Raw genomic sequence first — 27,537 nt, 5'->3', positions numbered from 1 at the left:
GTTAGATGCTTCAGGGCTGGAAGGCACATTGAAGTTAAATTAATGGGGCCAGCGTGGTGTAGGGGCTAAAGCTGTCGCCTGTGATGCTGGCAACCCGCATGGGCACTGGTTTGTGTCCTGGCTGCTCCACTTCTGACCCAACTCCCTGCTAATGGCCTGGGAAAAGCAACTGAAATGGCCCAAGTGTTTGGGCCCCAGCTACCTGTGTGGGAGACTTTGGAAGAAGCTCCTGACTTCAGCCTGGTCCTGCCCGGCTGTTGGGGCCATCTGTGGAGTGAACCAGTGGATGGAGGATCTCTCTCTCTTTCCCTCTCTGTAACTCTTTCAAATAAACAAATCTTAAAAACAAGAAGTTAAGTTACCGTTTACATACTAGCTTTAGGTGACATTGGAGATAATTGCTGAAAATTTGTAATGGAGATGGAGTGGCTAAAAGTCAGGACAAGGACTAGCATGTTTGGAATAGTTCTGTAAGGATGAACTTGGAGAGTTAATCAGGGTAGAAATTGCAGGGTATACCCGTGGGAAGGATATGCCAGAAGGAAGAGGAGATGCTAAGGAGACTGTAGAAGACTGATAGACTTGGGCTGATTTCCCCTATCAGGCCTGAGTATTTTTTTATTTTAATTGTAATGTGATGGAAATTTCAGAAGATGAGAATCGAGACTGGTCAAAAAGCCTCATGAGTTTTTTTGTCCTGTGTCTGTTCTCATGCCAGGCTGTGTCTAGATAAGATCTCTGCTGCCTCTGGAAGGGGTATTTCACCTTTTTATTACTTTCCCTGCTGCAGAGATCCTGTTACAACATTTTGTTTATTTAGCATACAAAGTAAAAATATTAATCTGTAGAAGGAAACCTCCATATCGAGAGAGCAGCAAATAAGGAAACCAAGGACATTCAGAGAACCTTCTCCTTCTGTTTTTTAAAAATGTCTCTTTATTTTTAATTTTGTTTGAAAGGCAGACAGAGCGTGAGAGCGTGCACAGGCACTCTCTTCCACCTGCTGGCTCACTTCCCAAATGCCCGCAACAGCAGGATTGGACTAGGCTGAAGCCAGGAGCCAGGAACTCCATCAGATGGGTAGCTGGGACCCAGGTACTGTAGCCATCATCTGCTACCTCCCAGGAGGCCTTAGCAGAACAGTGGATCTGAAGTGGAGGCAGGTGTCCTAAGCAATGGCTTAACTCCTGCTCTGCCACAGTGCCTCCCCTTCCTTCTTTTACAATGCTGATTTCAGTCTGTGTTTTAGGAAAAGGCCCATCCCTTGCTCAAGATCTGTGCTCATGATCATTTTTCCTTTTGACAATGGGGCGGTGGGGAGGGGAGAAGCAGTCTGAGGAGCTCCCATGAAAGAGACTGAGGATCTAGTTAGACAAAAGATGAACCATGGGGCTCCGGGCTGTGGCATAGCAGGTAAAGCTGCTGCCTGCAGCGCTGGCTTCCCTTATAGGTGCCAGTTCGCCCTGGCTGCTCCACTTCCTATTCAGCTCCCTGCTAATGTGCCTGGGAAAGCAGCAGAAGATGGCCCAAGTGCTTGGGCACCTGTACCCGCAAGGGAGACACAGAAGCCCTTGGCTCCAGGCTTCAGCCTGGCTCAGCCCTGGCTGTTGCAGTCATTTAGGGAGTGAACCAGCAGATGGAAGATGTCTCTATTTGCCTCTGCCTCTGCCTCTCTGTAACTCTGCCTTTCAAATAAATAAACAGATCTTTAAAAAATAAAATGAACCATGGAGGCTGAATAAGGTGAGAATTGCTGAGGCAACCGGGTTGACAAAACAAAGCATTGTGGAAGGGTCAGCAAAATGGAGATGAGAACCCCAGTACTTTGAACCATTAGGAGGTCATTAGAAGTTTTTAAAAATTTGAGGTTCAGTGGAGTAGGTGGGAGAGGAAAGGTATGCAAATGTTGGTTTTCAGAGATTTAGGAAGATAACCAGTAAGAGATACAAGTCATCGCTTTGAGATGTGAGGGAAAGCTTATCAAGACCTTAGGTACTACACTGTAGATGAAGAACGAAAGACCGTTTGTTTCTTGCTTGTTGTTTCTTTGGCCTGCTGTGCATCGGGTGCCCTGGTGTATCTTGTTAGGAAGAAGAGATGTGAAAAGTGCTCAGCTCTGGCTTGATTTCGGCCTGCTTTGTTTTCAGGAGCATACTTGCCTGGTACTGTGGTATATGTAAGCAAGTCTCCAGTTCTGTCTTCCCCATGTTGGTGTTATCCTGGGTCAGTGTATTAAGTCAGCTTTTCATCACTGTAAAATAAATAGCTGAGAAAAACTCACTTACAAAAGAAGTTTTGTTTTTGCCCATAGTTTTGTAAGTTCACAGTCCAGAGTCAGGTGGCCCCAGTGGTCTGGCATCTGGTGAAGACAGTGAATGTTGGAGTGTTTGCTTAGGAATAGTCACATGGCCAGCCAGGGAGCAGAGAAGAGTGCATGTTCATTCTCTTGTTAGGAAGACACCATGAAGGGCTTGTGTTATGGTACAGTGATTAACTCACTGTTTGCAATTCTGGAATCTCATATCAGAGTGCTGATTTGAGTCTCAGGTGATCTGCTTCTAGTCCAGCTACCTGCTAATGTGTCAGGGAAGGCAGCACAGAAGATGGCCTAAGTACTAGGGCCTCTGCCATCCATGTGGGAGACCAGAAGGGAGTTCCTGGCTCTTGGCTTTCACCAGGCACAGACCTGACTTTTGAGACCATTTGAGGAGTGAACCAGTGATGGAAACTCCATCTCTCTTTCCTACTGTCTCTTCCTAATAACCTAATTTGATCTAATCACTTTCCAAGGGCCCACTGTTAATGTAATTGGATTGATACTGGGGATCAAACCTTTAACACATAGGCCTTTGAGGGACACTCAAACTAGTATCTAAATCATAGGTGTTAATAATTTTCAAAGTGTGGGTCCTGGACCAATCATAACATGATCTGAGAATGGGTTAGAAATGCAGATTCCTGAATTCACCCTGGACCTACTGAATCTGAAACTGGAAATGGGACCCAGCAATCTGTGTTGTAGCAAAACTGTCCAGGGGGAGCTGGTGTTGTCCTATAGCAGGTAAAACTCCCTTCTGCAGCACTGGCATCCCATATGGGCATCAGTTCGAGTCCTGGCTGCTCTGCTTCCAGTCCAGCTCCTTGCTAACGTGCCTGGGAAATCAACAGAAGATGGCCCACATGCTTGGGCCCCTGCACCTACATGGAGACCCAGATGAAGCTCCTGGGTTCTGGCTTCAGCCTGGACCACCCCTGGTGGTTGTGGCATTTGAAGAATGAACCAGTGGACGGAAGATTCTCTCTCTCTCTGCCTCTATCTAACTCTGCCTTTCAAGTAAATAATTAATCTTTAAAAAAAACCTCTCCAGGGATTTGGATACCCAATAAAATCTGAGAATCCTTGCTTAAGGAATGATATCAGCATAGAAGCTTCTGTCAGATCATTTTTTTCTAAAGGTTTATTTATTTTATTTGAAAGGCTGAGTTAGAAGGAAAGCGAGAGGGAGGGAGAGAGAGAGGGAGAGAAAGAGATTGATCGATTCCATCTGCTGGTTTACTCCCCAGATGGCTGCTACAGCCAAATTGGGACAGACTGAAACCAGGAGCTAGGAGCTTCATCTGGGTCTCTCAATTGGGTGCAGGGCCCAAGCACTTGTGCCACATTTTGCTGCTTTCCCAGATGCATTAGTAGGGAGCTGGATTGAAAGTAGAGCAACCAGGAATCAAAGTGGCATCCACATGGGTTGCCAGCATTGCAGGTGACTGCTTAACCCACTACACCATAGTGCTGACCCCTCAAATAATCTTTTTAAAGTTCTTTCTGCGGCAAGAGAAACCAGTGGGAGGAACTGGTGTTCTGTCGCAGTGGGTTAACCTATCACTTGGGATGCTGGCATCACATATTGGAGCACCTGCTTGAGTTCCAGCTGTTCCATTTACAATCTAGCTACCCACTTATGCACCAGGGAAGGCAGTGGCTGCCACCCCCTCGGAGACCTGGATGGAATTCCAGGCTCCTGGCTTTGGCCTGCTTCAGATCAGGCTGTTGTGTTCACTTAGGAAGTGAACCAGTGGATGGATGATCTCTTCTCTGTCTCTCCCTTTCTCTGTGTCACTTTGCCTTTCAAGTAAATAAATTTTAACAACAGTGGAAAAGCTAAATTATTTCTTCAACAGTTTACTTTTAGTTACCAAGAAGACTGCCTTTGAAAACTTTTTAGAACTGTATTCTTTGATTTTTTAAGATAAATTTTTATTTGAAAGACAGATGGACAGATGGAATCTTCCATCATTGGTTCATTCCCTGGGGCTGGGCCAGGCAAAGGCTGAGAGCTGGGGACTGAATCCAGGCCTCCCACATGGGTGTGGGGATCTAAGTACTTGAGCTATGATTTACTGCCTATCAGGGTGGTAAGCAGGAAGCTGGAATAGGAAGTGTAGCCAGGACTCAGGTACTCCCACGTGGGTGCTCAAGTGACATCTTAATCACTGTGCTAAATGCCCACCCCAGGACCTGTATTTTTTATTTTTTAAGATTTACTTATTTGTTTGAAAGGCAGAGCTACAGAGAAAGAGGGAGAGACAGAGATCTTTCATCTGCTTGTTCACTTCCCAAACGGCTGCAATGGCCAGGGATAGGCCAGGCTGAAGCTAGGAGTCCAGACCTTCTTTATGGTCTGCCATGTTGGTGCAGGAGCCCAAGCACTTGGGTCATCTTCTACTGCTTTCCCAGGCACATTAGCAGAGAGCTGGATTGTAAGTGGAGCCGCCAGGATTCTAACTGGCACCCATGTGGGATGCCAGTGCTACAGGTGGCAGTTTTCCACTGTGCCACAGCGCTGGCCCCAGGACCTTAATTTTTAATGCAGAACTACTTTTATTGGGAAAGGGTCAGTTTTAATCCAGAATGTTTCCTCTCCAGACAGCAGGGCTTGACACAAACTGATTGCCAGGGACTGTTTGTCCCTCCTATAAGACAAATAGATTTAGGGCCTGGATTGGATTAGAATCAGGACCCAGCTCTTTTTAACCTTGATGTGTAGGGTTCACTACTAAAGTTGGATTGGAGAAAATGTTTATGTTCAGTGCTATCCAATATAACTTTGTTTGAGAATGAAGTATTCCATATCTGTATGACCAGCAGGGTAACCACTAGCCATGTGTGATTATTGAGCCTTCAAGATGAAGCTAGTGTGACTGAGGAACAGAATTAGGTTTTATTTAATTTTTAATAATTTAAATGCATGTGTTGGACTCTTGGTTTCCCTGTTGGAAAGTGCTAGCTTAGAGTCTAGATCAGTGCTTCACAGATGAGAATGTTTATGTGCCCCACGTGAGGACTGTGTTCAGCTGAAGATTCTGGTGTGGTTGCTCTGGGGGGAGGCCTGAAGTTCTACTCCCAGGTAATGCTGTTGGAGCTGTCGATGACCACACATGGAATACATGAATCTAGAGAGAAGAGGTGGCCTGTTCTTCCTCTTCAGTTCAGCTGACTCACTGTCCTGTCACTGCAGGGGCAGCTGAACTGCAAAGGGTGAGGGATTTATCCGAGTTCCCTTATTTGGGAGCAGGAGGAAAGGTTCCTGTTGAGGACAGATTTGAGAGGAGGTTTTTCCCTGCCTCAGTGACAAATAACTCCATCCACTGGTACATGGTCTGTAGCTTGCATGTACTTTATCCCTCTCTAGAATAGGAACAAGTAAGTAGGAAGAGATAAAGACCAAGTAGTATCCCCAGTGCTTTAGAACACTTAATGTGTTAGAATTGGAGGGAGCTTAGGGATCCTCCAGGATCGATAATGATGCTAGGACTGCAAATGAACTCAGTATCCTGAAGTTTTGAATCAGGGTTTTGGTGAGGCTTAGGGTTGTCTGTTATAATCATTACTTTGTATGTTTAAAAGTTTGTTTATAGGATTGTAAGACTGTATCAGTATCAAAATATCCATTGCATGAAAAAACCATGTAAGAATGTTTTTAACACAGAAGATTGTTGAGGATTAGATGAGAAAACATGTATGGTGATTCCTCACCACTTTCCAATTGAGTAATACATCCTTAATTGTAGGTCAGTTAGCTTATCACAGGTGCCCTAATGGCATGGAGAGATCACAGTTGGCTGATCACCATTCTGCCTTTAGAGAGAGAGCTTTGTGATAAGCCTGACTGAGACCCAGCTAATCCAGAACCACATTACATAGGATTGGTCTGGGCAGTGGTCATTAGAGTTAGCCTCAGGACCTTTGAGGATTCTTTGTGTCCAGTGGGATCATGAGGTTCAAATCACTTGGAGAGGGATCTTAGAAAGGAACTGTTGAAATAATGACAGTGTCTTATATAATGCCCTGCATTGAGACACATGTTTATATAGTACTTAACTGATTAAGTAAAAATTTATTGAGTGCCTTCTGTGTCCATAGCATTGTCCTTTGCTTGTTAGGTAGGAGGTACAAGGAAGTATACTATAGTCTCTACCATGAAACAGTTTAAGTTGGGAGATGATTACCGAAGTCGTACATAAATTAGTCAGTGTAAATTTTACTCTAAAAACTAAGATTAAAACTTAACAGTTTAATAAAAGATTTGTTGTTATGATGAGTTCCAGAGGAACTGAGGGGCAGGCTCACTGGGCCACAGGGAATGGTTGGGAAAAAATTATGGAGGGGGTAGGACTAGAGGTAAGCAGTAGGCTCCTAGAAGAAAAAAATGAGATTTCGTTGACTAAAGTAAAGAATGGGTGTCTTCTTTCCTTCTTTCCCCCTTCCTCCCTCTATCTCCTCTCCTCTCCTCTCCTCTCCTCTCCTCTCCTCTCCTCTCCTCTCCTCTCCTCTCCTCTCCCCTCCCCTCCCCTCCCCTCCCCTCCCCTCCCCTCCCCTCCCCTCCCCTCCCCTCCCCTCCCCTCCCTTCCTTCCTTCCTTCCTTCCTTCCTTCCTTATTTGTTTAGTTAGTTAGTTATTTGAAAGGCAGAGTTACAGAGAGGAAGAGGCAGAAAGAGAGAAAGGTGTCTTCCATCCACTGGTTCACTCCCCAAATTGCCCCAATGGCCGGAGCTGGGCTGATCTGAAGCCAGGAGCTTTTTCTGGGTCTACCACTTGGGTGCGTGGGCCCAAGCACTTGGACCATCTTCAGCTACTTTTCCAGGCCATAGCAGAGAGCTGGATTGGAAGTGGAGTAGCTGAGACTCGAACCAGCGCCCTTATGGGGTGCTGGCACTGCAGGTGGCAGCTTTACCTGCTATGCCACAGTGCCAGCCCCGGGTGTTTTCATAGTAAATGAATGCTAATCAGAAAATTACAATATGATGAAAAGTTAGATTTTAAAAGATAAAGAGAGCTTTTGGAGACAAGTGTTTGGTATAATAGTTGAGACACCCACATTCCATATCTGAGTGCCTGTGTTTGATTGTGTACTCCACTCCTGATTTCAGCTTCCTGCTAATGCAGATCCTGGCTGGTATCAGTGATGGCTCAGCTCGGTGGGGTCCCTGATGCCCACATGGGAGATCTGGATGAGTTCCCAGCTCCCAGCTTTTGCCTGGCTCAGCCCAGGGTGTTAGCATTTGGGGAGTGAACCAGTGGATGGGAGCTCTTTCTCTCTCTCTGTTTCCAAAGTAAAAAAAAAAAAATTAAGATTTATTTATTTGAAAGACAGAGTTACATTAGGAGGGGAGGGAGAGAGAGACAGAGACAGAGAATATATGAATCTATCTGCTGGTTCATTCCCCAAATGGCTGCAATGGACAGGGCTGGGCCAGGTTGAAGCCAGGAGCTTCTTCCAGGTCTCTCATATGGGCCGTCTTGTGCTGCTTCCCCAGGTGCATTAGCAGGGAGCTGGATTGGAAGTGGAGCAGCTGGGACTTGAACTGGCACCCATATGGGATCCTAGCACTGCTGAGCCAAAACAAAGGCTCCTCAAATAAAATAAAGTAAAAATGCAGAATCTTAGGTACCACCCCAGACCTACTGAATGAGATTATGCATTAAAAAAGAAAAGGAAAAAAAAGATGGCATGGGTTTGGAATTCCAATTTTCTCTTCCTCCCCTGAATCCTGAATGGATCAGAAGAACTTGGCAAAGAGCTGTGGTAAATAGGCTGGCTGTATGGTCTTCAGGAGAGCTTTGTGTTCTAATGGAGACCTTAGGACAGTTATGTGTGCATGCACTGGAGTCCCCACACTTATGTGCCAGAGGCATTCATGACCATCTGGTGATCTTGTACCTACATCTGAGACAGAACCACAGTGCATTTGCCTCCCCTCCATGGTGAATGCTGGTGAGGAGATGAAGATTCCAAAAGACCAGACTGATCGCACAGCAGGATCAGCATTTGACAAACTGCTCCTTCAGTGATGGTGGCATTAGTGATGCCGAAATGCAGGAAATGTCAAATGCCACAAAGTGTCCTTAAGCTGACGGGTAGAGAATGGCAAGTTTATCGTCATCCTTTCCTACCTATTAAAAGGTGTTGTAGGTATTTCTGAGACCTGCATTTTCTGTTAAGCAGTTTCATTGAAATGGTGTTTGAGTTGTCAACTTAACAAGCAGTATTTCCATAAGCAAAATCCAAATCACTTTGTGTTAATAATTTAATAATAGATTAAATTTTAAATAAGCACTACTTTGAAAATTTTGAAAGTGGGCTGTTCAGTTTGCTTTAAGTAACTTTTAATGTGCCTTAGCAATGAAAATTGAGGTTCCCTCCCTTTTTATTAATTGCTGTGGTTCTGATCCTACAAGAAATAATCAGTTTAGTGAACTTCAAGCTTCATCCTTTGTGAAACAGCCATGAGGAGGTTCTAAGTGCCACACATAGAAGACTCTTAGAGATTAAGATCAAAGTTAGGATAGCAGAATAAAATGAGACCAGACGTGTGAAGTCGGATTGCTGTCTTTTGGGTTTGAAATTACTTACTGCATTCTATCTCAGTATAGAACATTATCCCTGAACATGTTGGTGTTGCTTAACAAGTAGAACATTATATGGTGGAAGTCAACATGAAAGTGGTAGTTTTCTTTTGGACTTCTGGAACAGAAATTGTCAGACAGGGTCTGTAAAGGTCCAGGTAGCGGCCGGCGCCGCGGCTCACTAGGTTAATCCTCCGCCTAGCGGCGCCGGCACACCGGGTTCTAGTCCCGGTTGGGGCGCCGGATTCTGTCCCGGTTGCCCCTCTTCCAGGCCAGCTCTCTGCTGTGGCCCGGGAGTGCAGTGGAGGATGGCCCAAGTGCTTGGGTCCTGCACCTGCATGGGAGACCAGGAGAAGCACCTGGCTCCTGGTTCCTGCCATCGGATCAGCGCGGTGCGCCGGCCGCAGTGCGCCGGCCGCGGCGGCCATTGGAGGGTGAACCAACGGCAAAGGAAGACCTTTCTCTCTGTCTCTCTCTCTCACTGTCCACTCTGCCTGTCAAAAAAAAAAAAAAAAAAAAAAAAAAGAAGGTCCAGGTAGTAAATATTTTAGGTTTGGGGCTATATGGTTTCTTTGTAATTACTCATTTCTTTGGTTGTACACAATAGGTAAATGAATGAATATGGCTATGGTCCAGCTAAACTTCAGAATAGGTAGCAGGGCAGTTTGGCCCTCAGATCTTAATTTGCTGGCCTCTGTTTAAGAGAATTCATGTATATACTACATTTTTTTCTCTTTAAAGTAGGAAATGCTAGTATTGTTGATTGTCATGTAATATTTTAAAATTTGACTTCTTAGAAACAAGGGCCATATCTTTGCTTCCTTTTCTCTCTAGATATCATTTAGTACAATGCCTCATACCAGGCAAACTATAATAAATATATCAGTTGTACCTTTGAGTCATTCTGACTATCAGAGCTGTTTCCATTTGTGGAACATTTTAATGTAGAAAGTGCTTTGATATAGCTTTCTTATCTGGTTCTCAGAACTGCTTCAGAAGAAGTAAGGAAGGGTAGATGTACTCAGCCATTTTGTAGATTGTATAGCTGAAGTTCAAAGACTGAGTAGTTTCCCAAGTTTATATTGTCTAGAAAACGGCAGAGCAAAGATTCAGATCTGCTTTCTGTTGTAGAGAACTGTGGTCTTAAACTTTCTAAAAATGGAGGAAGCTCATCTTTTTAGTCTTTCTCTGTTGCTGAATATCCTGTAGCATTCCTGCTTTTATCTTAGCATTTTAGCTAAACTTTCTGTTGAGTTTTAAATATTCAGTTTAAGGTTTTACAGTCAGGTTTTCCTGCTGTTGGCACAGAAGAGTGTCATTTCTGTTCTCTGATCCCAGGAGACAGATCTGAGCTATTCAGAATTAGAATAGATAGATAAAATTGTCCCATTCTTTGACTTTCTCAAAGAAGACTTTAATGCTGTCTGTACTGAGCCCTTGGAATGTTAGTCTGCGTGCTTTTTGCTTGGGCTGTGTTGGGCTTAGATGTTTATACTTAAAGCTGAGTTCTCTTTGCTGAGAATATTTTCCTCTTTACTATAGAAGTAAGTTTTGTTTTTTAAAGATTTACTTATTTATATATTTGAAAGACGGGATGATAGAGAGAGACACATACAGAGAGATAGAGAGATCTTCCATCCATTGGTTTACTTCCCAAGTGCTTACAACAGCCAGGCCTGGATCAGATTGAAGCCAGGAGCCAGAAATTCTATCCAGGTCTTCCACATAGGCGGCAGGGATCCAAGAATATGGGCCATAATCTGCTGCTTTCCCAGGTGTATTAGCAGAAAACTGGATTGGAAATGGAGTTGCTGGGATGCGAACTGGCACTCTGATATGGGATGTTGGCATCACAAGTGGTGGCTCAACCACTGAGCCACAGTGCTGGTCCTGAATTTTATATTTTAAAATGCTGCCAGTGGTAGTTATACAGATGCGTTTGAAAGTAAAAATTCACCTGGCTGTCTAATTTTTGACTTGTATACTTATAGTAGTTGTACTTCAATTTTTAATAATTTACTATAAAAAATAAAGTCCAAATTCTGCTACTTCTCTGAGGGCATCTGCCATTTCTCCAGCTCACTGCTTTTCTGCCTTCAGCATAACTGTGCAAAGCAGTTTGTGGTACTGTCTAACTGGCATTGTAACTCAAGTCAAAACTGCGAGGGTCTGAATCTCAGCGTTGCCCCTGTCTTCTCTGTGCATCAGTTTCCTCACCTGTAAATGGAGGTAGAGCACCTGCTTCCTAGATTCTGCGGAGTAGATGAGCTAATTTTTGGAAAACAGTACAGTGTCTCCCATGTAATTTTTAAATGGAACCACCCTAGTGGCTTTTGTATCTGCCTCAGCTGGTGCCCGATCACAGGTCTGCCGTTCCTGAGGCCATTATCTGTGATGACACTTGCATGTCTAATATTAGGCACAGTGTCCTATTGCATAGGTTAATGTCCCACATTTTGCTTTTCTGTACAATTTTTATTCTATAATTAGTCCAATTACATGTATTTTGCAAATGAATGGTGTGCCAGAATTTTGAGGAAATTAGCTTATTTTGTACCTTGTTATTTATTGTATTAGTTTCTATTTAGGAATGTGACTTGATTCCATAGGACAAGCAATGGATTTTAGCCCCAGTTTTGCTGTTGGTTAGTTTTCTGTCATAGGGGAACTCAGCCTGTGTGTCCTTAACTGTAAATGGTGAGTTATATCTCCTACCCTCTTTGGGGCTAATGTCTTTTTGTTTTCATAAATAGGTGAGAAGATGTTTAGTTACTCAGTGAATGATTCGTGTGAAGTAATTTGGAGTGATTTTCTTGCTGTACCAGATTATAAAAAAATAATGATTGTTTTCTCTGTTTTCAGCTTCGGGCTCAGAATCAGGTCCTGAAAAAAGGGGTTGTAGATGAACAAGCGAATTCTGCTGCTCTGAAGGTACACAAAGGGGTCTTTGTGTGGGGAGGGCGAAGGTAGTATTTGGTGGTGCGCAGAGCTCACAGTGAATTCAGCTGTTTTTCTAGGTTAAAGTCTCAACTCTGACACTGATTCACTAGGGCAGGGGATGATAGTGTAGTTTTTTGTGTTTAACTTTCTGAATTGCTTAGGTATGAGTATGATCTTTGTTTGAATATGATCTTTGCTTTCCTTAGCCAAACATTACAAAATAGTATTATTTGGTTTTAATACATTTCTTCTGTACCTCAGGGCCTTCATTTAGCTACATTCATCTAGATTAATAGGGCTTCTTATCTGTCATCATCACTGGACAGCACTCTCAAGAGTCTGTGTCATACTCCTATTTGTATCCCCAGCATTTCTTTTTTTTAACATTTTTATTTAATAAATATAAATTTCCACAGTACAGCTTTTGGGTTATAGTGGCTTTTTCCCCCCATAACTTCCCTCCCACCCGCAACCCTCCCATCTCTCGCTCCGTCTCCCATTCCATTGACATCAAGATTCACTTTCAATTAACTTTATATATAGAAGATCAATTTAGTATATATTAAGTAAAGATTTCAACAGTTTGCACCCACACAGAAACACAAAGTGTAAAGTACTCTTTGAGTACTAGTTATAGCATTAAATCACAATGTACAGCACATTAAGGACAGAGATCCTACATGGGGAGTAAGTGCATAGTGACTCCTATTGTTGACTTAATAATTGACACTCTTGTTTATGGCATAAGTAATCACCCTAGGCTCTTGTCATGAGTTGCCAAGGCTATGGAAGCCTTTTGAGTTCACCAGCTCTGATCTTATTTAGACAAGGTCATAGTCAAAGTGGAAGTTCTCTCCTCCTTTCAGAGAAAGGTACCTGCTTCTTTGATGACCCATTCTTTCCACTGGGATCTCACTCACAGATATCTTTCATTTAGTTTTTTTTTTTTTTTTTTTTTTTTGCCAGAGTGTCTTGGCTTTTCATGCCTAAAATACTCTCATGGGCTCTCAGCTAGATCCGAGTGCCTTAAGGGCTGATTCTGAGGCCAGAGTGCTGTTTAGGACATCTGCCATTCTATGAGTCTGCTGTGTATCCCACTTTCCATGTTGGATCATTCTTTCCTTTTCAATTCTATCAGTTAGTATTAGCAGACACTAGTCTTATTTGTGTGATCCCTTTGACTCTTAATCCTATCATTATGATCAAATGTGAACTGAAACTGACCACTTTGACTAGTGAGATGGCCTTGGTACATGCCACCTTGATGGGATTGAATTGGAATCCCCTGGCACGTTTGTAACTCTACCATTTGGGGCAAGTCCAGTTGAGCATGTCCCAAATTGTACATCTCTTCCCTCTCTTATTCCCACTCTTATATTTAACAGGGATCACTTTTCAGTTAAATTTAAACACCTAAGAATAATTGTGTGTTAATTAAAGAGTTCAACCATTGACTCCAGCCAGGATTATTAAAAAGAAACTTTATAGTCAGAATTTGTTACTAAGTTGTTGTTTTGTTGAAATCATTGAAGGGATGACCATTATCTCTCTTAACAATGTTTAAAACGTATTACTGGGAAACATTCCTTTTGTAGCACTGGGGAAAGTATTTCCTACCTTGTCATAGTAGCCAGCTATTTTTTTTTTTTATTATTATTTTTTTTTTTGACAGGCAGAGTGGACAGTGAGAGAGAGAGACAGAGAGAAAGGTCTTCCCTTTGCCGTTGGTTCACCCTCCAATGGCCGCCGCGGCTGGCACGCTGCGGCCTGTACACCGCGCCGATCCAATGGCAGGAGCCAGGTACTTATCCTGGTCTCCCATGGGGTGCAGGGCCCAAGCACTTGGGCCATCCTCCACTGCACTCCCTGGCCACAGCAGAGAGCTGGCCTGGAAGAGGGGCAACCGGGACAGAATCCGGCACCCTGACCGGGACTAGAACCCCGTGTGCCGGCACCGCAAGGCGGAAGATTAGCCTATTGAGCCACGGCGCCGGCCGCCAGCTATTTTTTAAAACAATTTTTTAAAAAATTTATTTATTTGAGAGGCAGAGAGAGAAAACTCTTACTGACGGCCCTCAATGGCCAGGACTGGGCCAAGCTGAAGTTGGGAGCTGGGAAGTGAATCCAGTCAGTGGGTAGGTGGCAGGAACTCAATAACTTGAGCCATCACTATAATCTCTGAGGGTCTGCATTAGCAGGAAGCTAGAGTCAGGCATTGAATTCTGGCACTCGCACTCTGATGTGCGCTGTGGGCATCTTAGCTGCTAAGGCTGCATGCCTGCACCTGCTCTGGGTTTTGACACCCCCCTGTTTCTGGTTGTGTTGGATTAACCTTATGAGGGTGACATGATAGTACTGGTGGTGACAGTGATGGCAGTGGTAATCATGGCAGTTGGGTCCATCGAGCACTCACTAGGTACCGGGCGTTGTGCTAAGTGCGTTGTGTCTGTTATGTCATTTGGTGTCTATAAAAGCTCAGTGAGAGTAAATAACATTTTCATCCCTGTTGCAGAATCCAGGGTTTAGAGAGGTTGGAATGAATGTCTTTAAAAATTAATGATAGGTTAATGGGCTGGCGCATTAGTCAGCTAGTGATAAGTAATTATAAGGATGTAAAGACCTTATTTTTTGTTTTTCTATTTGTAACAGTTGTCATTATAATTAGAGTAGAAGTGACAATGTGTCTGTTTGCTAGATGTGATTGTTATGAGGTCCTCTGGTACAGTAAGCTTTTGATTTTATTGGGTTTGCTTCTTCAGTGAGTTGTTTTATGTAGTAATTAGTCATTGATTTGAAATATGTGATGATTTGAACTTGGGCTGGTTCTAAGTTTACCTTTGAACTTCAAGTAAAAATGAAAGACCTATTAAACAAACAATAGAAAAGAAAAACACTTTTCTATGTAATGGGAGTATTTCGTAACATCCTTTAGCACTGCTCTCAATATGAAAATAATGTCAGTAGGTTATAAACACTAGCCTATGGTTTTTGTGTTGCTGTTTCAATACAGCCAAATCCTCTGTACACTAAAATTTGATCTCTTCTCAGGTTTATAATTGTTTCAGTGAAAGTAATGCAAGTGCAGTTCTTAAAATAGTATGTGGCTATCTGTGTTTGATTATCCATGAGTACAAATTGTTCAGAACATCTTAAGTAAAATATAGTTAGAATAATATTTATAAAAAATAGAATGCAACTAAACATTTCTCTTCAGTTTTCAACTTTCTTACCCATTATAGTAAGCAGTAATAATGGTCAGCAAAAGATGTGTTTTGTTGTTTCTAGACTTTGCTTTTATTTTCATCTAGCTTTAAAGCAAATGTAGGGGTAGGTGTTTGGTGCAGTGGTTAGGAGACCACTTGGGATGCCCTTATCCCATATTGTCTGAATCCTGGCTATTCCACCTCTAATCCAGATCCTTACTATTAGGTACCTTGGGAGACAGAAGGTGATGGATGGCTCAGGTACTTGGGTCCTGGCCACCCATGTGAGATACTCAGATGGAATTTGGTCTCCTGGCTTCAGGCTGGCTCAGCCCTGCCTGTTGTGGGCATTCGGGGAGTGAAACAGCAGAGGGAAGATCTCTGTCCTTGTATCTGCCTTTCATATAAAATGAAAACAAATAACAAAAATTAAAAGAGAAGTGAATTAATGTATAATAACGTGAAAAAATTTTTGTGTTGTGATAATACTGGTTTTTATCTTGGACAAATCAGAAGACTTAAAGTAAAAATAAATATATTGAAAAGACTTCATTTTGACTGATTGAAAATTCAGAAAGTATTTTTAGAAAAAAAGAAATACAAATATATTTCTTCTAAATACTGTTCACTGAAGGGTATTATCAGTGAGTCAGAAATTCTTAAAAATTCAAGTTTATAAATTATGTCTGTTCACTGTCTTAGAGTTAATAACATGCTTGTTCATATTTTACTTTAAGTTGATGATGATCTATTACTTCAGTATATTTGCTCTTTTATCTTATTTTTAAATTTACTTGGTTTTGCCAAAACTTGATTTTTGTCACAAAATGGAACTGAAAACATTATAAGCACTGAAATGATAATATACAACTGAAATTCCCTAAATCAAAAGGTTTTTATTATATTTTGATGAAACAGAAATAATACTTTTTTATTATTATTATTTCTAAACCTTAAGGCCAAACTGAAGAATGATCTATTTTCTTTTTGATATAGGAACAACTGAAAATGAAGGATCAGTCCTTGAGAAAACTACAACAGGAAATGGACAGTCTGACATTTCGGAATCTGCAACTTGCCAAGAGGGTAGAACTACTTCAAGATGAACTAGCTCTAAGTGAACCCCGAGGCAAGAAAAACAAGGTAGGTCAAAGAGAGGCAAGTTGGTGTGGCTGTGTTGTGAGGAGCAGACATCTACACGCCATCGAGGTTTGAACCAAAGACCCTACTGCCAAATCCTCTAGTGTCCCATTGCTACATCTTAGACATCATTTACTGTTAATATATACCAAGAATTAGGAGCATTTTCATAAGAAAGTCAGTTTTAAATCATTTGTTAGGAGCAAACATTATGTCGTTGATTCAGTAGCTGAGAAAAATTGATGGAATAGCTCATGTTGGTCACGATGTTGATGTCTTTTAATTACACCAGGTCGCCATTAACCCAAGATAGTGTAGGGCTTAGGGATTGAGGCGGTTGATCTCTAAGTCTTCTGTGTGTGTAGGACCACACTTCACAAATATGTAGGTTGAAGCAGTAATAATAGGTTCGATAGAAGGGAGGGAGGCACACAGTGACTAAAAATAGCAATGTAAAGGGAAGAACCCAGGATTTGTAGTTAGGCCCAGCCGCCATATATACATCTGTGACTATAAGCAGATGTTTTAGCCTTGCAGCCTCAGTTTCCTCATCAGAAAAGTGGGGGTGAGTTTCAGGCTTGTTGTGAAGATTAACTGGGATTATATGTGCTGTGTAGTGGACAGTCACTGTTTGCCAGCACCTTTCCTGTGTGCATTTCCCCTATAGGGAAGCAGTTTCTAGAGTAGGCAGTGTTCCAACACAGGGGAAGAAAGGAGGCCCTAACAGCTGTGTTAGGAAATGTCACATGTATGTGCTCTGGAAATTCTGAAAGGTCTTTGGGAAGGAATAGCCATCTCAGCTTCAAACATATTTGCCTCCTAAGACTGTGAAGCTAAGGCTTAGGTGTAACACTTATGAGTTAATTTGAGTATTTTCCAAAGCTGCTGAATAGGTTATTTAGCAGTGTTCCTTATGCATCTCCTGTGTTCCAAACATGTTAGATGTTTAATTTTTTTTTTTAATAGCTGCTCCATTTTCAAAGGGCGTTTTAATCACTGATTTACACTGGATCAGTAGGTGATGAAAAATTCAGAGAAGGGTGGTGACTGATGTCTGAACACAATTTGTATTGTTGGACTGTCCCTTGAGTAATCTCATTTCTGTGGATGACATGAAAACAAATGTTCATTATTAGGTCTTTTAAATAGTGCTATTCTTCTATATAGAAAAAGTTACTATTAGCAAAAAGCAAAAGGAATTGTTCATAATCTTTGAGCTTTTTCTGTTTATAATAACTTTATTAAAGTATTTTAAAAGAATTTTTAAAATTTAGAAATTTATATGAACTCATGTGTAAATTTACCTTTTTAAGTCCTGTTATATAATTTATTACAAATTTTTAAAGGAGTTTAATAACTTGGACTCATGGAATTGCTAAAACTCCTTTCTCAGATGAAAAGACCAAGTTGAAATGACATTTATTAGCATGTGTACATTGCTAACTCTGTGGGTCTGCTTTGTCCCCCAGCAGAACTACTACTGAAGTCATCTGCAAAGCATCATTAGCTTTGTCTTCTCTCTCTCTCCATGAACTTTTCCTGCCTGTCGCAATATTTTCAGTTCCAACTTGTGTCACATAGGAAAAGTTAAATGATGGACTGTATACCTTTTGCAGGATTGTTTGAGAATGGTGAACACGTAGAAGAAACGAGCTACTAAGGTGATAGAGAATCTGTGTACCTTAAGATTTTCTCTAAAGGATGAAAGTTATGTGGACATAACTTATTCTTTCCACCAGAAAAGTGGAGAATCTTCTCAGTTGAGTCAAGAGCAGAAGAGTGTCTTTGATGAAGATCTGCAAAAGAAGATAGAAGAGAATGAGCGATTGCATATACAAGTGAGAAATCGTTCTGTTTTTCCATATGCAGTAAAAAATGGGCTTTGTGTGATTTGCAGTATGGAAAAACCAATGCAAATAAGAGTGTTTTCTGTCTGTATGAGTATTTTTTTTTTTTTTTTTTAGATTTATTTATTTGAAAGGCAGAGTGATGGGGAGGGGAGAGAGTGAGCGAGTAAGAAAGAGAGATCTATCTTTCATTTGCTGGTTCAGTTCCCGAATGGCAATAAAGACTGGTGGCCCATGTGGGTGGTAGGGGACCAAGTATTTGGGTCATCATCATCTGCTTTCCTAGGCACATTAGCAGGCAGCTGGACCTGAAGTGGAGGAGCTAGGACTTGGGGCCACAATACCAGCTCTGTCTTTGTGGGCATCTTAATGTTTCCTCTGGTCTTTCAAGTATGACATTTGTGGTTGTCTTTTATTCATTTCTTAAACTTATAAATATCATAATGTGGACATGTGCTTTGAAGTGAATGTATTTATTCAGAGCAGAGCAGCATAGTTGTATAACAATACAGAAGTACACTGGGCACTGTTTTATACAGGAAATGGTTAAGAGGATCATCTAGATAGTAGCATTGTTTTTTTAATTTATTGTTATTTTGTTGTTTTTTGTGTATACCTCTGTTAGAATGTGAGGCCTCTGAGGATGTGGACTCTGTGGGTTTTGTATGCCCAACCCTAGGACAAGGGCTTTCTCATGGCAGGCAATTAGGTATTTATGGAATATTGAAAAGTCACTGGGGCAGACATTTGGCCTAGCACTTAAGACATCAGTTAAGATGTGCATGCCCCATACTGGGATACCTAGGGTTGAGTTCCAGCCCTATCCGTTCTAACTGTAGCTTCCTGTTAATATGGACCCAGACCACAGCAGTGATGGCCTCAGTAACTGGCTTCCTGACACCCACAGGGAAACCTGGATTGAGTTTCTGGCTCCTGATTTTAACCCTTTCAAAACCCAGTCTCTTGGCCCCTGCAGGCATGTGGGGAGTGAATGAATAGATGGGAACTCTTTGTTAGTCTCTGCCTCTCAAATAAAAATTTAAAAAGTGTTGAATCTCTCCCCAAACCTTTGAATATATTGTGAAAGTAGTGTAGTGTATCTGATTACCTAATTTTTAAAAAACTGTCAAATGGTAGAAAACAGATATACACTAAATCTAAGTCTTTGAAAATGTTAAAATAATGAACTTTTGACCTCTGTGTATTTTCTCTCTAAGCCTGAAAATTCTTAATTAATATTGTATTCTCATTCAGGGAAAGAGCATTAATAACATGTACTTTAATTTGATTGTTTCATTGTGCAAGTTAGCCTAGTAGAAAAGTTATACCCTGGAGCTCGCACTTTGGCACAATGGGTTAAGCCACAGTTTGCAGTGCTGGCATTCCATGTGGGCGCTGATTCAAGTCCCAGCTGCTCCACTTCCAATCCAACTCCCTGCTAATGTACCTGAGAAAGCAGTGGAGGATGGCCCAGGTGTTTGGACCCCTGTACTCACTGGGACACCCAGAGGAAGCTCCTGGCTTCAGCCTGGCCCAGCCCTGGTTGTTGCGGCCATTTGGGGAGTGAACCAGCAGATGGATGTTCTCTCTGTCTCTCCTCTCTCTCGAACTCTGTCTTTCAAATAAATAAATAAATCTTAAAAAAAAAAAAAAAAACAGTTATATCTTGACCAGTAGAATACCTGTGTGCCAAAAACTGTTGGAATTCCAAATTCATGAAACTGAGAGGAAGGAGGTATGGCCTTTGGCGTACATTTCCTATTTTAAATCTCATGTCTGCTCTGTTTTAGCTGTGAGACATTAGAAAACTATATAACCCCTTTGAACTGAAGTTTCCGCATCTGTAAAAGAAAGATCGATAGTAACACCTCTGCTACACTGTGGGGGTGAAATGAGATGATGCCGAGTGGGTTGAGCACAGCGGGAGTTGCTCAGTGAGTCTCTGCTGTTGTTCTGTCACTTGTATGTGTTAGGATAGCGAGAGAAGAGAAAATGGCCTTTTCTTTTCAGTTTTTTGAAGCCGATGAGCAGCACAAGCACGTGGAAGCTGAGCTGAGGAGTCGGCTGGCCACCCTGGAGACAGAAGCAGCCCAGCACCAAGCTGTGGTTGATGGCCTGACTCGGAAGTACATGGAAACCATTGAGAAACTGCAGAATGACAAAGCTAAACTGGAGGTAAGCACCACTGTTTGTGAGAGCAAGCTAAAAAGTAGCTAAAGCTTTTGTAAATCATCTGTGTGCTTTATGGAACACGGTGAGCCACTCCAGGCAGAAGAATTGCCTGCAGTGGCTCTAGGTATGCTCCCATTTCTAGCCTGAGCCATGTGCCTTTCTTTGCCTTCTCATTTAGATAAAATCTCAGACTCTAGAAAAGGAGGCCAAGGAATGTCGACTGCGGACAGAAGAATGGTACGTGGAAGCGGGATCCCAGGGGCCCTGATGTAAGACTCACAGGACCTGAGATTTGGTGTTAGCAGCTCCTCTGTGTTAACTATGCCTCTGCTGAAATAAGTAGGAACTCTCCAGGGTCCTTTTCAGTTCTGGGATCTCTGTCTTACGGCACGTTAGGCATTAGTCCTCGGCCTGCATGTGTTTTGGGCTGTGGCAGATGGTGTTCTGGGGCTGCTGCACTGAAGACTTCATACTTGTTGTTTCATACTACCCTAAAGAGAGGAAAAAATGACTAATAATCCCTATGCCAGCTTTGTCATGGTACATTCTGAATAAGATACAGGTTATGTGACCTAATTAGGAGATTTCTAAATCTTTTTTTTTTTTTTTTTTAATTTAAAGAGTCATTTATCTGTTTGAAAGCCAGAGTTACAGAGAGAGAAGGGAAGAGAGAGAGAGAGGTGAGCACCTATCTGCTGGTTCACTCCCCAGCTGGCTGCAACGGCTAGGGCTGGGCCAGGCCAAAGCTAGGAGCCAGGAGCTTCCTCTGGGTCTCCCATGTGGGTTGCAGGTGCCCAGATACCTGGGCCATCTTCCACCACTTCTCACAGGTGCATTAGGAGGGAACTGGATTGGAAGGGGAGCAGTTGGAGCTCAAAGCAGTGCCCCTGTGGGATGCTGGCATCAGAGGTGGAGGCTTAATCTGCCATACCACAATACCAGCCCCAAGATTTCTAAAACTTAAACTGTTACTTAGTAATGTGTGATAAAGGCAGACTCCAGCAATTTATTTGGTACATAACTTAATATTTTAGGTTTTAATAGGATCCATCACACAAATTTCTTATTTCAATTTAATTGTATTAGTAGAATTGCACACTATTTCAGTGTATATTGCTGCCCTTAATTGATTAAAAATCAGAAATTATTAGCTTTTGGGTTCCAGGGAAAAGAATATCAGATAATATTAAAAAAATTTACAGTTACAGTTATTCTTGAATATTTATGTCATACAGAGAAAACTTATGATTTTGAAGTGACTCTAAGGTTACTTTGAGTTTGTGGATATATATTTATATAGTTCTGGTACTGTGATAAATTCTGGATCTACACATAACTTTGCAGAAGTCTCAGGGGCGTTGGTACTGAGACTTGGTGTTTTCTTATGTTTCTTTTAACAACTTTCCACGAAGTTTATCCCAGTTTTCTGAAAGCCTGGTACCAGCTGGTGAGTTAGTAATCAAATGAGGATTCAGTGTCTGATTGGTGATAATCTAGTTTTGTTTTTTTCTTTCAGTCAATTACAGTTAAAGAATCTTCATGAAGATTTGTCAGGTAGATTAGAGGAATCCTTATCAATCATCAATGAAAAAGTACCTTTTAATGATACAAGTAGGTATTGTGTTTCCATTATTTGTAACTTTGAATCTCTCTGTGGTAGCCAACTGATTATAATAATCTGCTAGGCAAAAAATTTAATTTGTCCAATGGAGGGTTGCATTCTTTTTGTTCTTTTGATCAGCTCTGACTCTCCTGTTTTATAGGGATTTTTTTTTTTTTTTAAGATTTCATTTATTTATTTGAGAGGTAGAGTTACAAACAGTGAGACAAAGAGAAAGACAGAAAGGTCTTCCTTCCGCTGGTTCACTCCCCAAATGGCTGCAATGGCCAGAGATGCGCCAATCTGAAAACAGGAGCCAGGAGTTTTTTCTGGGTCTCCCACAGAGGTGCAGGGGCCCAAGGACTTGGGCCATCTTCTGTTGCTTTCCCAGGCCATAGCAGAAAGCTGGATTGGAAGTGGAGCAGCCGGGACTAGAACTGGCACCCATATGGGATGCCGGTGCCTCAGGTAGAGGAGTAACCTACTGTGCCACACTGCCAGCCCCTTATAGGGAGTTTTAAAATTGTCATATAGCTACTCCAAAGCCAGTCTTCTTTGAAGAAGCCCAAATCCATAATTTTTGATTGCATGTATTCATCATATCCAAACTTAAAAAACAACCTGCACATAAAGTAGTTGACTTTTTTTTTTTTTTTTAATTTTTTTGACAGGCAGAGTGGACAGTGAGAGAGAGAGACAGAGAGAAAGGTCTTCCTTTGCCATTGGTTCACCCTCTAATGGCCACTGCGGCTGGCGCACCACGCTGATCCAATGGCAGGAGCCAGGTACTTATCCTGGTCTCCCATGGGGTGCAGGGCCCAAGGACTTGGGCCATCCTCCACTGCACTCCCTGGCCACAGCAGAGAGCTGGCCTGAAAGAGGGGCAACCGGGAAAGAATCCGGCGCCCCGACCGGGACTAGAACCCGGTGTGCCGGCACCGCTAGGTGGAGGATTAGCCTAGTGAGCCGCGGCGCTGGCCAGTAGTTGACTATTTATGTAAGAAAAGTTGTTGCTCATTGTAGGGCTAACTGTGGGAGGTGGATCGCCTCCGTCTGATATCCCCTGCCTCTTGGTCAATCCCCAGTGATAGAAGGAAGTGACTTGGGTAGGCCCTGCTTCCTATGCATCCTGGGTATGGTCTGGTAATCTCTACTCCCAAGAGCAGCAAAATCAAACTTTTTCAAAAAGACAGAACATCATTTGCCAATTGTGTAATCTTTAGACAAAAATTTGAAAAGGTTCTTTGAAAGCAAAGCAAATATTTGATTAGATTTTGGAACTTACATTCAAATGATACATATTTCCTTTTTCTATAATCATGGTTGAAATTAATTTTGTTAAGATTTTATTTGTTTATTTGAGAGAGAGAGAGAGAAGAGAGAATCTTCCATATACTGATTAACTCCCAAATGGATGCAATGGCTGGGGCTGGGCCACACTGAAGCCGGGAGCCTAGAACACCATCTAAGTCTCTCACATGGGTGGTGGGTGCCTAAGTACTTTGGCTGTCCTCTATTGCTTTCTCAGGCGTATTAGCAGGGAGCTGGATCAAAAGTGGAGCAGCTGGGACCTGAACCAGCGCTTTGGTAATTGCTGACTTCAGCTTAACCTGCCACTCCACTGCACTGGCCTGAAATCAGTTTTTTGCTTCTCAGTTTTTCTTGGGGAAGATCTGAAAACGAAACAACAGGAAAGAAAAGAAATTAATGAAAAATAGCAGTTTGATCTTACCCTAAAATCAAGAATATGTCATTATTGTATTGAAAACCTAAATTCCCCTTTTAAAAAGACATCTGTTTCTAGCTTCTACAAAAATGTAAATAACACTGGCACACTTTGACATGCTGAATTCGAAACCTTTACGTTTCATTTTCTCTAAAATCTTTGTATCAGTGAATCATCAGGTTCTAATAATTTCCTTGTGGATTTATCCTTCTTTTGTCACCTGGTTTCAGGTCATTATCACACCACATATGGGTTATTGCTTCTTAGTCCTGGTCATTTGCTGGTGCCTAGATGGGTTGGTGGTACAGGGGATGCAAAAATTTATGACAAAAATCTCTACCTATAAGGAATTGATAGTGTAGTAGAGCACAGATAGCTATAAAAACGTCTCAAATGTGTACTAGCCTGGGCCATAAAGAGCCTCTTAGGGTTTCGAGGCAGGAAATATCACTGCTGGGGTTGTTTTGGGAAGCCTTGCTGGAAGACGTGTGCTTTGACCTGACCCTGGATCAGTGAACAGGTTTTACTGAGCAGAGATGAGGGGATACAAACCGGGGAATTGCGTGGAGTGTGGTGTATAGGACAGAGTGTCCATGTTGTTGAGAATAGTAGTGAGTCTACCAGGAAGCTGGGGTAGGTGGGATGTGGTGATGGGCAGTGATGGGTAAGTTGGGAAGGGGGAGGTAGAACTGGACCCTATAATTCTGAGCCAAGTTCCTGGGACTTCACTCACAAGACTGTTGTTTGAGCCAGGAAATGTCACAATGAGATTTGTGTACTCACGAGGTTAGTCTAACAGCAGAGGGTGGACTGCCTTGGAATGGGAGAAGGGAGGCTAAGACTGTTGTAACGATAGTTCTGATGTGCTGTTTTGGAGGCATGAGCACGGCTTGTCAGGGGGCTGCAGACGATCTGTGGAAGGAGAAAGAGCAGCTCGGTCCTTCCAGGGAGGCAAAGGAGAGGGAAGAGACAGTGAAAGGGGACGATTGTGGTGCTACAACTGACAGAACTAACAGGCTCTGTTGTTTAATGTTCTGGAAGACCCTGGGAAAGAAACTGAGGTTGATCTTTTAAGACAGATGCGTCTCCATTTTGGGAGAGGTGAGAATGAGGAGTGCACATTCAACGAGGCCTATGTAGGGACCTTGGATGTATTGGCAGGAAGCTGGGAGAGGGAGTATTTTCAGCTTGAGGGAGCTGGTCTGTTCTACACATTGCCTGGAGGGCTCAGAGAGGATGGGTTTGGAGACTGGATTGGTAACTTAAAGACTACTAGTTCTTGAGATAAGCACTTCTATATAGGATGGAGGTATTCACCAGATTGCTGGTACAAGGATTTGAGGTAAATGGGTGCTGAGGAGGCAGGCAAAGCAATGCTGATTTTTTTTTTTTTTTTTTTTTTTTGACAGGCAGAGTTAGACAGAGAGAGACAGAGAGAAAGGTCTTCCTTCTGTTGGTTCACCCCCCAAATGACCGCTACGGCCGGTACGCTGCACCGATCCAAAGCCAGGAGCCAGGTGCTTCCTCCTGGTCTCCCATGTGGGTGCAGGGCCCAAGCACTTGGGCTATCCTCCACTGCCTTCCCAGGCCACAGCAGAGAGCTGGACTGGAAGAGGAGCAACCAGGACAGAATCCGGTGCCCCAAACGGGACTAGAACTCGGGGTGCCGGTGCTGCAGGCGGAGGATTAGCCTAGTGAACCGTGGCGCCGGCCAGCAATGTTGATTTTTAAGCTGTAGGAATGAAAGGAATGGAAAAAGAAGAGAGGACTGAAGTAAAAGAAAAGGTTATATGCACTGCAAGTGGAGGATGAGGGCAGGGAACTGAGTATGATGGAAGCAAGGGGAAAGAAGTCACTGTGGAGACAGAGTAAAATGTCTGCAACAAATGCCCTTTTTGCTAGACAGGTGAGGCTGAAGATAGGAGGGAGGAGGTAACTGATGAACTAGGACGCTGGCCCACTCAGAAGCTGTTGCTAAGGGCCTAGGAGGAGATTGGCTGAGGCAAGGATATTTGAGCCATGGAGTCTGAGATGGAGGTGGGGAAATTTAAGAACCCTTCTGTTTTTGGCTGGGGTCTTCATGACATAGTAGGAGGGAAGCCATCCCATCCATAACACTGAAGAGAAGAGGAGGACTGATATTGAAGGCTTAAAATGGAAAAGATTGGCAGTAGATCTCATGGGAAGTATGAAAGGATGCAACAGTGCAGTCATGGAGTGCTGAGTGGAGCTGAAGCTTCCTTGAAGTTTAAGCAGGATACGTTGTAGTGGTTTGGTGTTAGTATAAAAACATTGTTGAAGGGATGGACCAGGCTGGCAAGGAAAACAAAGAAGGCTGAAAGAGGGCTAAAGAGAGAAGGGACAGGCGCTGATGGATGGGAGATCAAGCAAGGGAGATGTAAGAGAGCGGGTGAGGTGGCACGGGAGCTTTCAGAATCAGATTTTGGTGCTGAAGTTCATTCTGATTGAGGACATGGGGAAAGGAGAGCAAGTTTGAGTGGTTGGGGTCCTGAGTAGATAAAATCATTAAAATCATGAGGTTGAGGAAGTGTGAGGCTAGGTGTTAAGGAAGCTGTCAGGTTGTTGACAGACCTTGAGTAGGCAGAATTGTGAGAGAGGGAAACCATTCAGGAATATTAGGATTGAGTCATTGGCATCAGCAGAGCAGAATGGATTTTCAGGTTTGTAGTGTTGGGAAAACAGTAACGTTTTTGGATGATAATGTAGCAGTCATGTGCAGGGTTATTTTAGAAGAGAGAATGACTGATGACAGCAAGAATTGAGCCTTCTAAGAAATCCTGATAGGCTCCAAAGAAGTATTTGAAATGATTTCTTAGGAATAGAAACCGAGGAATAGTTTATTTTCTTATACTAAAGTTTAAAAAAAGAAATAGCAGAAATTCTTTTTATCCGAGAAACCACTGATTCTGTGTAAATTTGGTAGTCTATACTGTGATTACGGTGCTGGTTATTTAAAATCCTTATGTAAAGCTGATTTTGCTACAGAACACTCAGTTTTGCAGTTGTTTCTCTGTTATTGCAAATTTGAGCCTTACCACCCATCATTTTTGTTTTGTAGAGTACAGTCAATATAATGCTCTCAATGTTCCACTCCACAATAGGAGACATCAGGTAATACATGAAGTCCATGTTTTCATTGTCAGCATGTATATGTCAGACTTTTCCAGAAACAACACTTAGTTATTTGGGCCTGTTTATTGTTCTAAGTAGTTGTGTTAAACTTGTATATTACTTTCTCATACATTTCTTTAAATTGTGTAACTTTTTATTGAATTCATTAAATAGTATGGATTTTTGCTGTCTTTCTTATCTCATAACATTTGAACTGTGTTGTGAAATGCAGTCCTTTTTTGAGCTATACTTTCTTCTAGGTTGCTGGACCTTGCACTTGAATGGTCAGGTTAAGTGGAGGATTTGGGAAAACTGGTTAGCTGGGAATATTAAAATTCAAGTGAAAGTGAATGAATTTAAATTAAGGAATAATCACACTAGAATTGAAGTGTTTTCTCTAGAAGCAGACTTAAGAAAGTTGTTTTAGAATAATATTTTCATAGTTGGCTCTAACTGTATACTTTTCATTTTAAAGTTAAAGATGAGAGATATTGCTGGGCAGGCCCTGGCTTTTGTTCAAGATCTGGTGACGGCTCTTCTCAACTTTCACACCTATACAGAACAGAGGATTCAGATCTTTCCTATTGATTCTGCCATTGACACTATATCTCCATTGAATCAAAAGGTAAGTTTTACTCCTAAAACCTTCTGTTGCCTTGAACAGATCGAGAGTTGTTTATTTTCAGATCATTTCTGTGCATCAGGCAAATGCTGTGGATTACATGGGAAAAAGCCAAGTCATGATCTTTACCCTCAAGGCAAAATATTCCAAAAATAGGAATTCTTAAGTTCAATACTGAGTGGGGGGTGCTGACAGATCTCAAAGGGAGCGAGTGGTAGGAGATGATCTCGGAGGAGATTGCTGTCAGCGGTTG

General features: G+C 42.3%; 1 protein-coding gene across 2 annotated transcripts in view; it reads left to right on the top strand.

Annotated features, from left to right (window-relative positions):
• PPP1R21 (protein phosphatase 1 regulatory subunit 21) overlaps positions 1-27,537 on the top strand; it is an 84,358-nt gene that overhangs the window by 3,611 nt on the left and 53,210 nt on the right. For both annotated transcript variants that reach the window (XM_002709720.5, XM_051842924.2), the window contains exons 2-9: positions 11,765-11,833; positions 16,042-16,188; positions 17,925-18,023; positions 20,043-20,207; positions 20,383-20,441; positions 21,721-21,815; positions 26,610-26,662; positions 27,138-27,287. In XM_002709720.5, the coding sequence (XP_002709766.1) occupies positions 11,765-11,833; positions 16,042-16,188; positions 17,925-18,023; positions 20,043-20,207; positions 20,383-20,441; positions 21,721-21,815; positions 26,610-26,662; positions 27,138-27,287 (837 nt within the window). The remainder of the gene's footprint in view (positions 1-11,764; positions 11,834-16,041; positions 16,189-17,924; positions 18,024-20,042; positions 20,208-20,382; positions 20,442-21,720; positions 21,816-26,609; positions 26,663-27,137; positions 27,288-27,537) is intronic.

The sequence above is a fragment of the Oryctolagus cuniculus genome, chromosome 2 (assembly GCF_964237555.1).
Source record: "Oryctolagus cuniculus chromosome 2, mOryCun1.1, whole genome shotgun sequence".
Taxonomy (NCBI): domain Eukaryota; kingdom Metazoa; phylum Chordata; class Mammalia; order Lagomorpha; family Leporidae; genus Oryctolagus; species Oryctolagus cuniculus.
The sequence above is the reverse complement of the archived record's forward strand: the minus strand, read 5'-3'. Positions and strand labels throughout refer to the sequence as shown.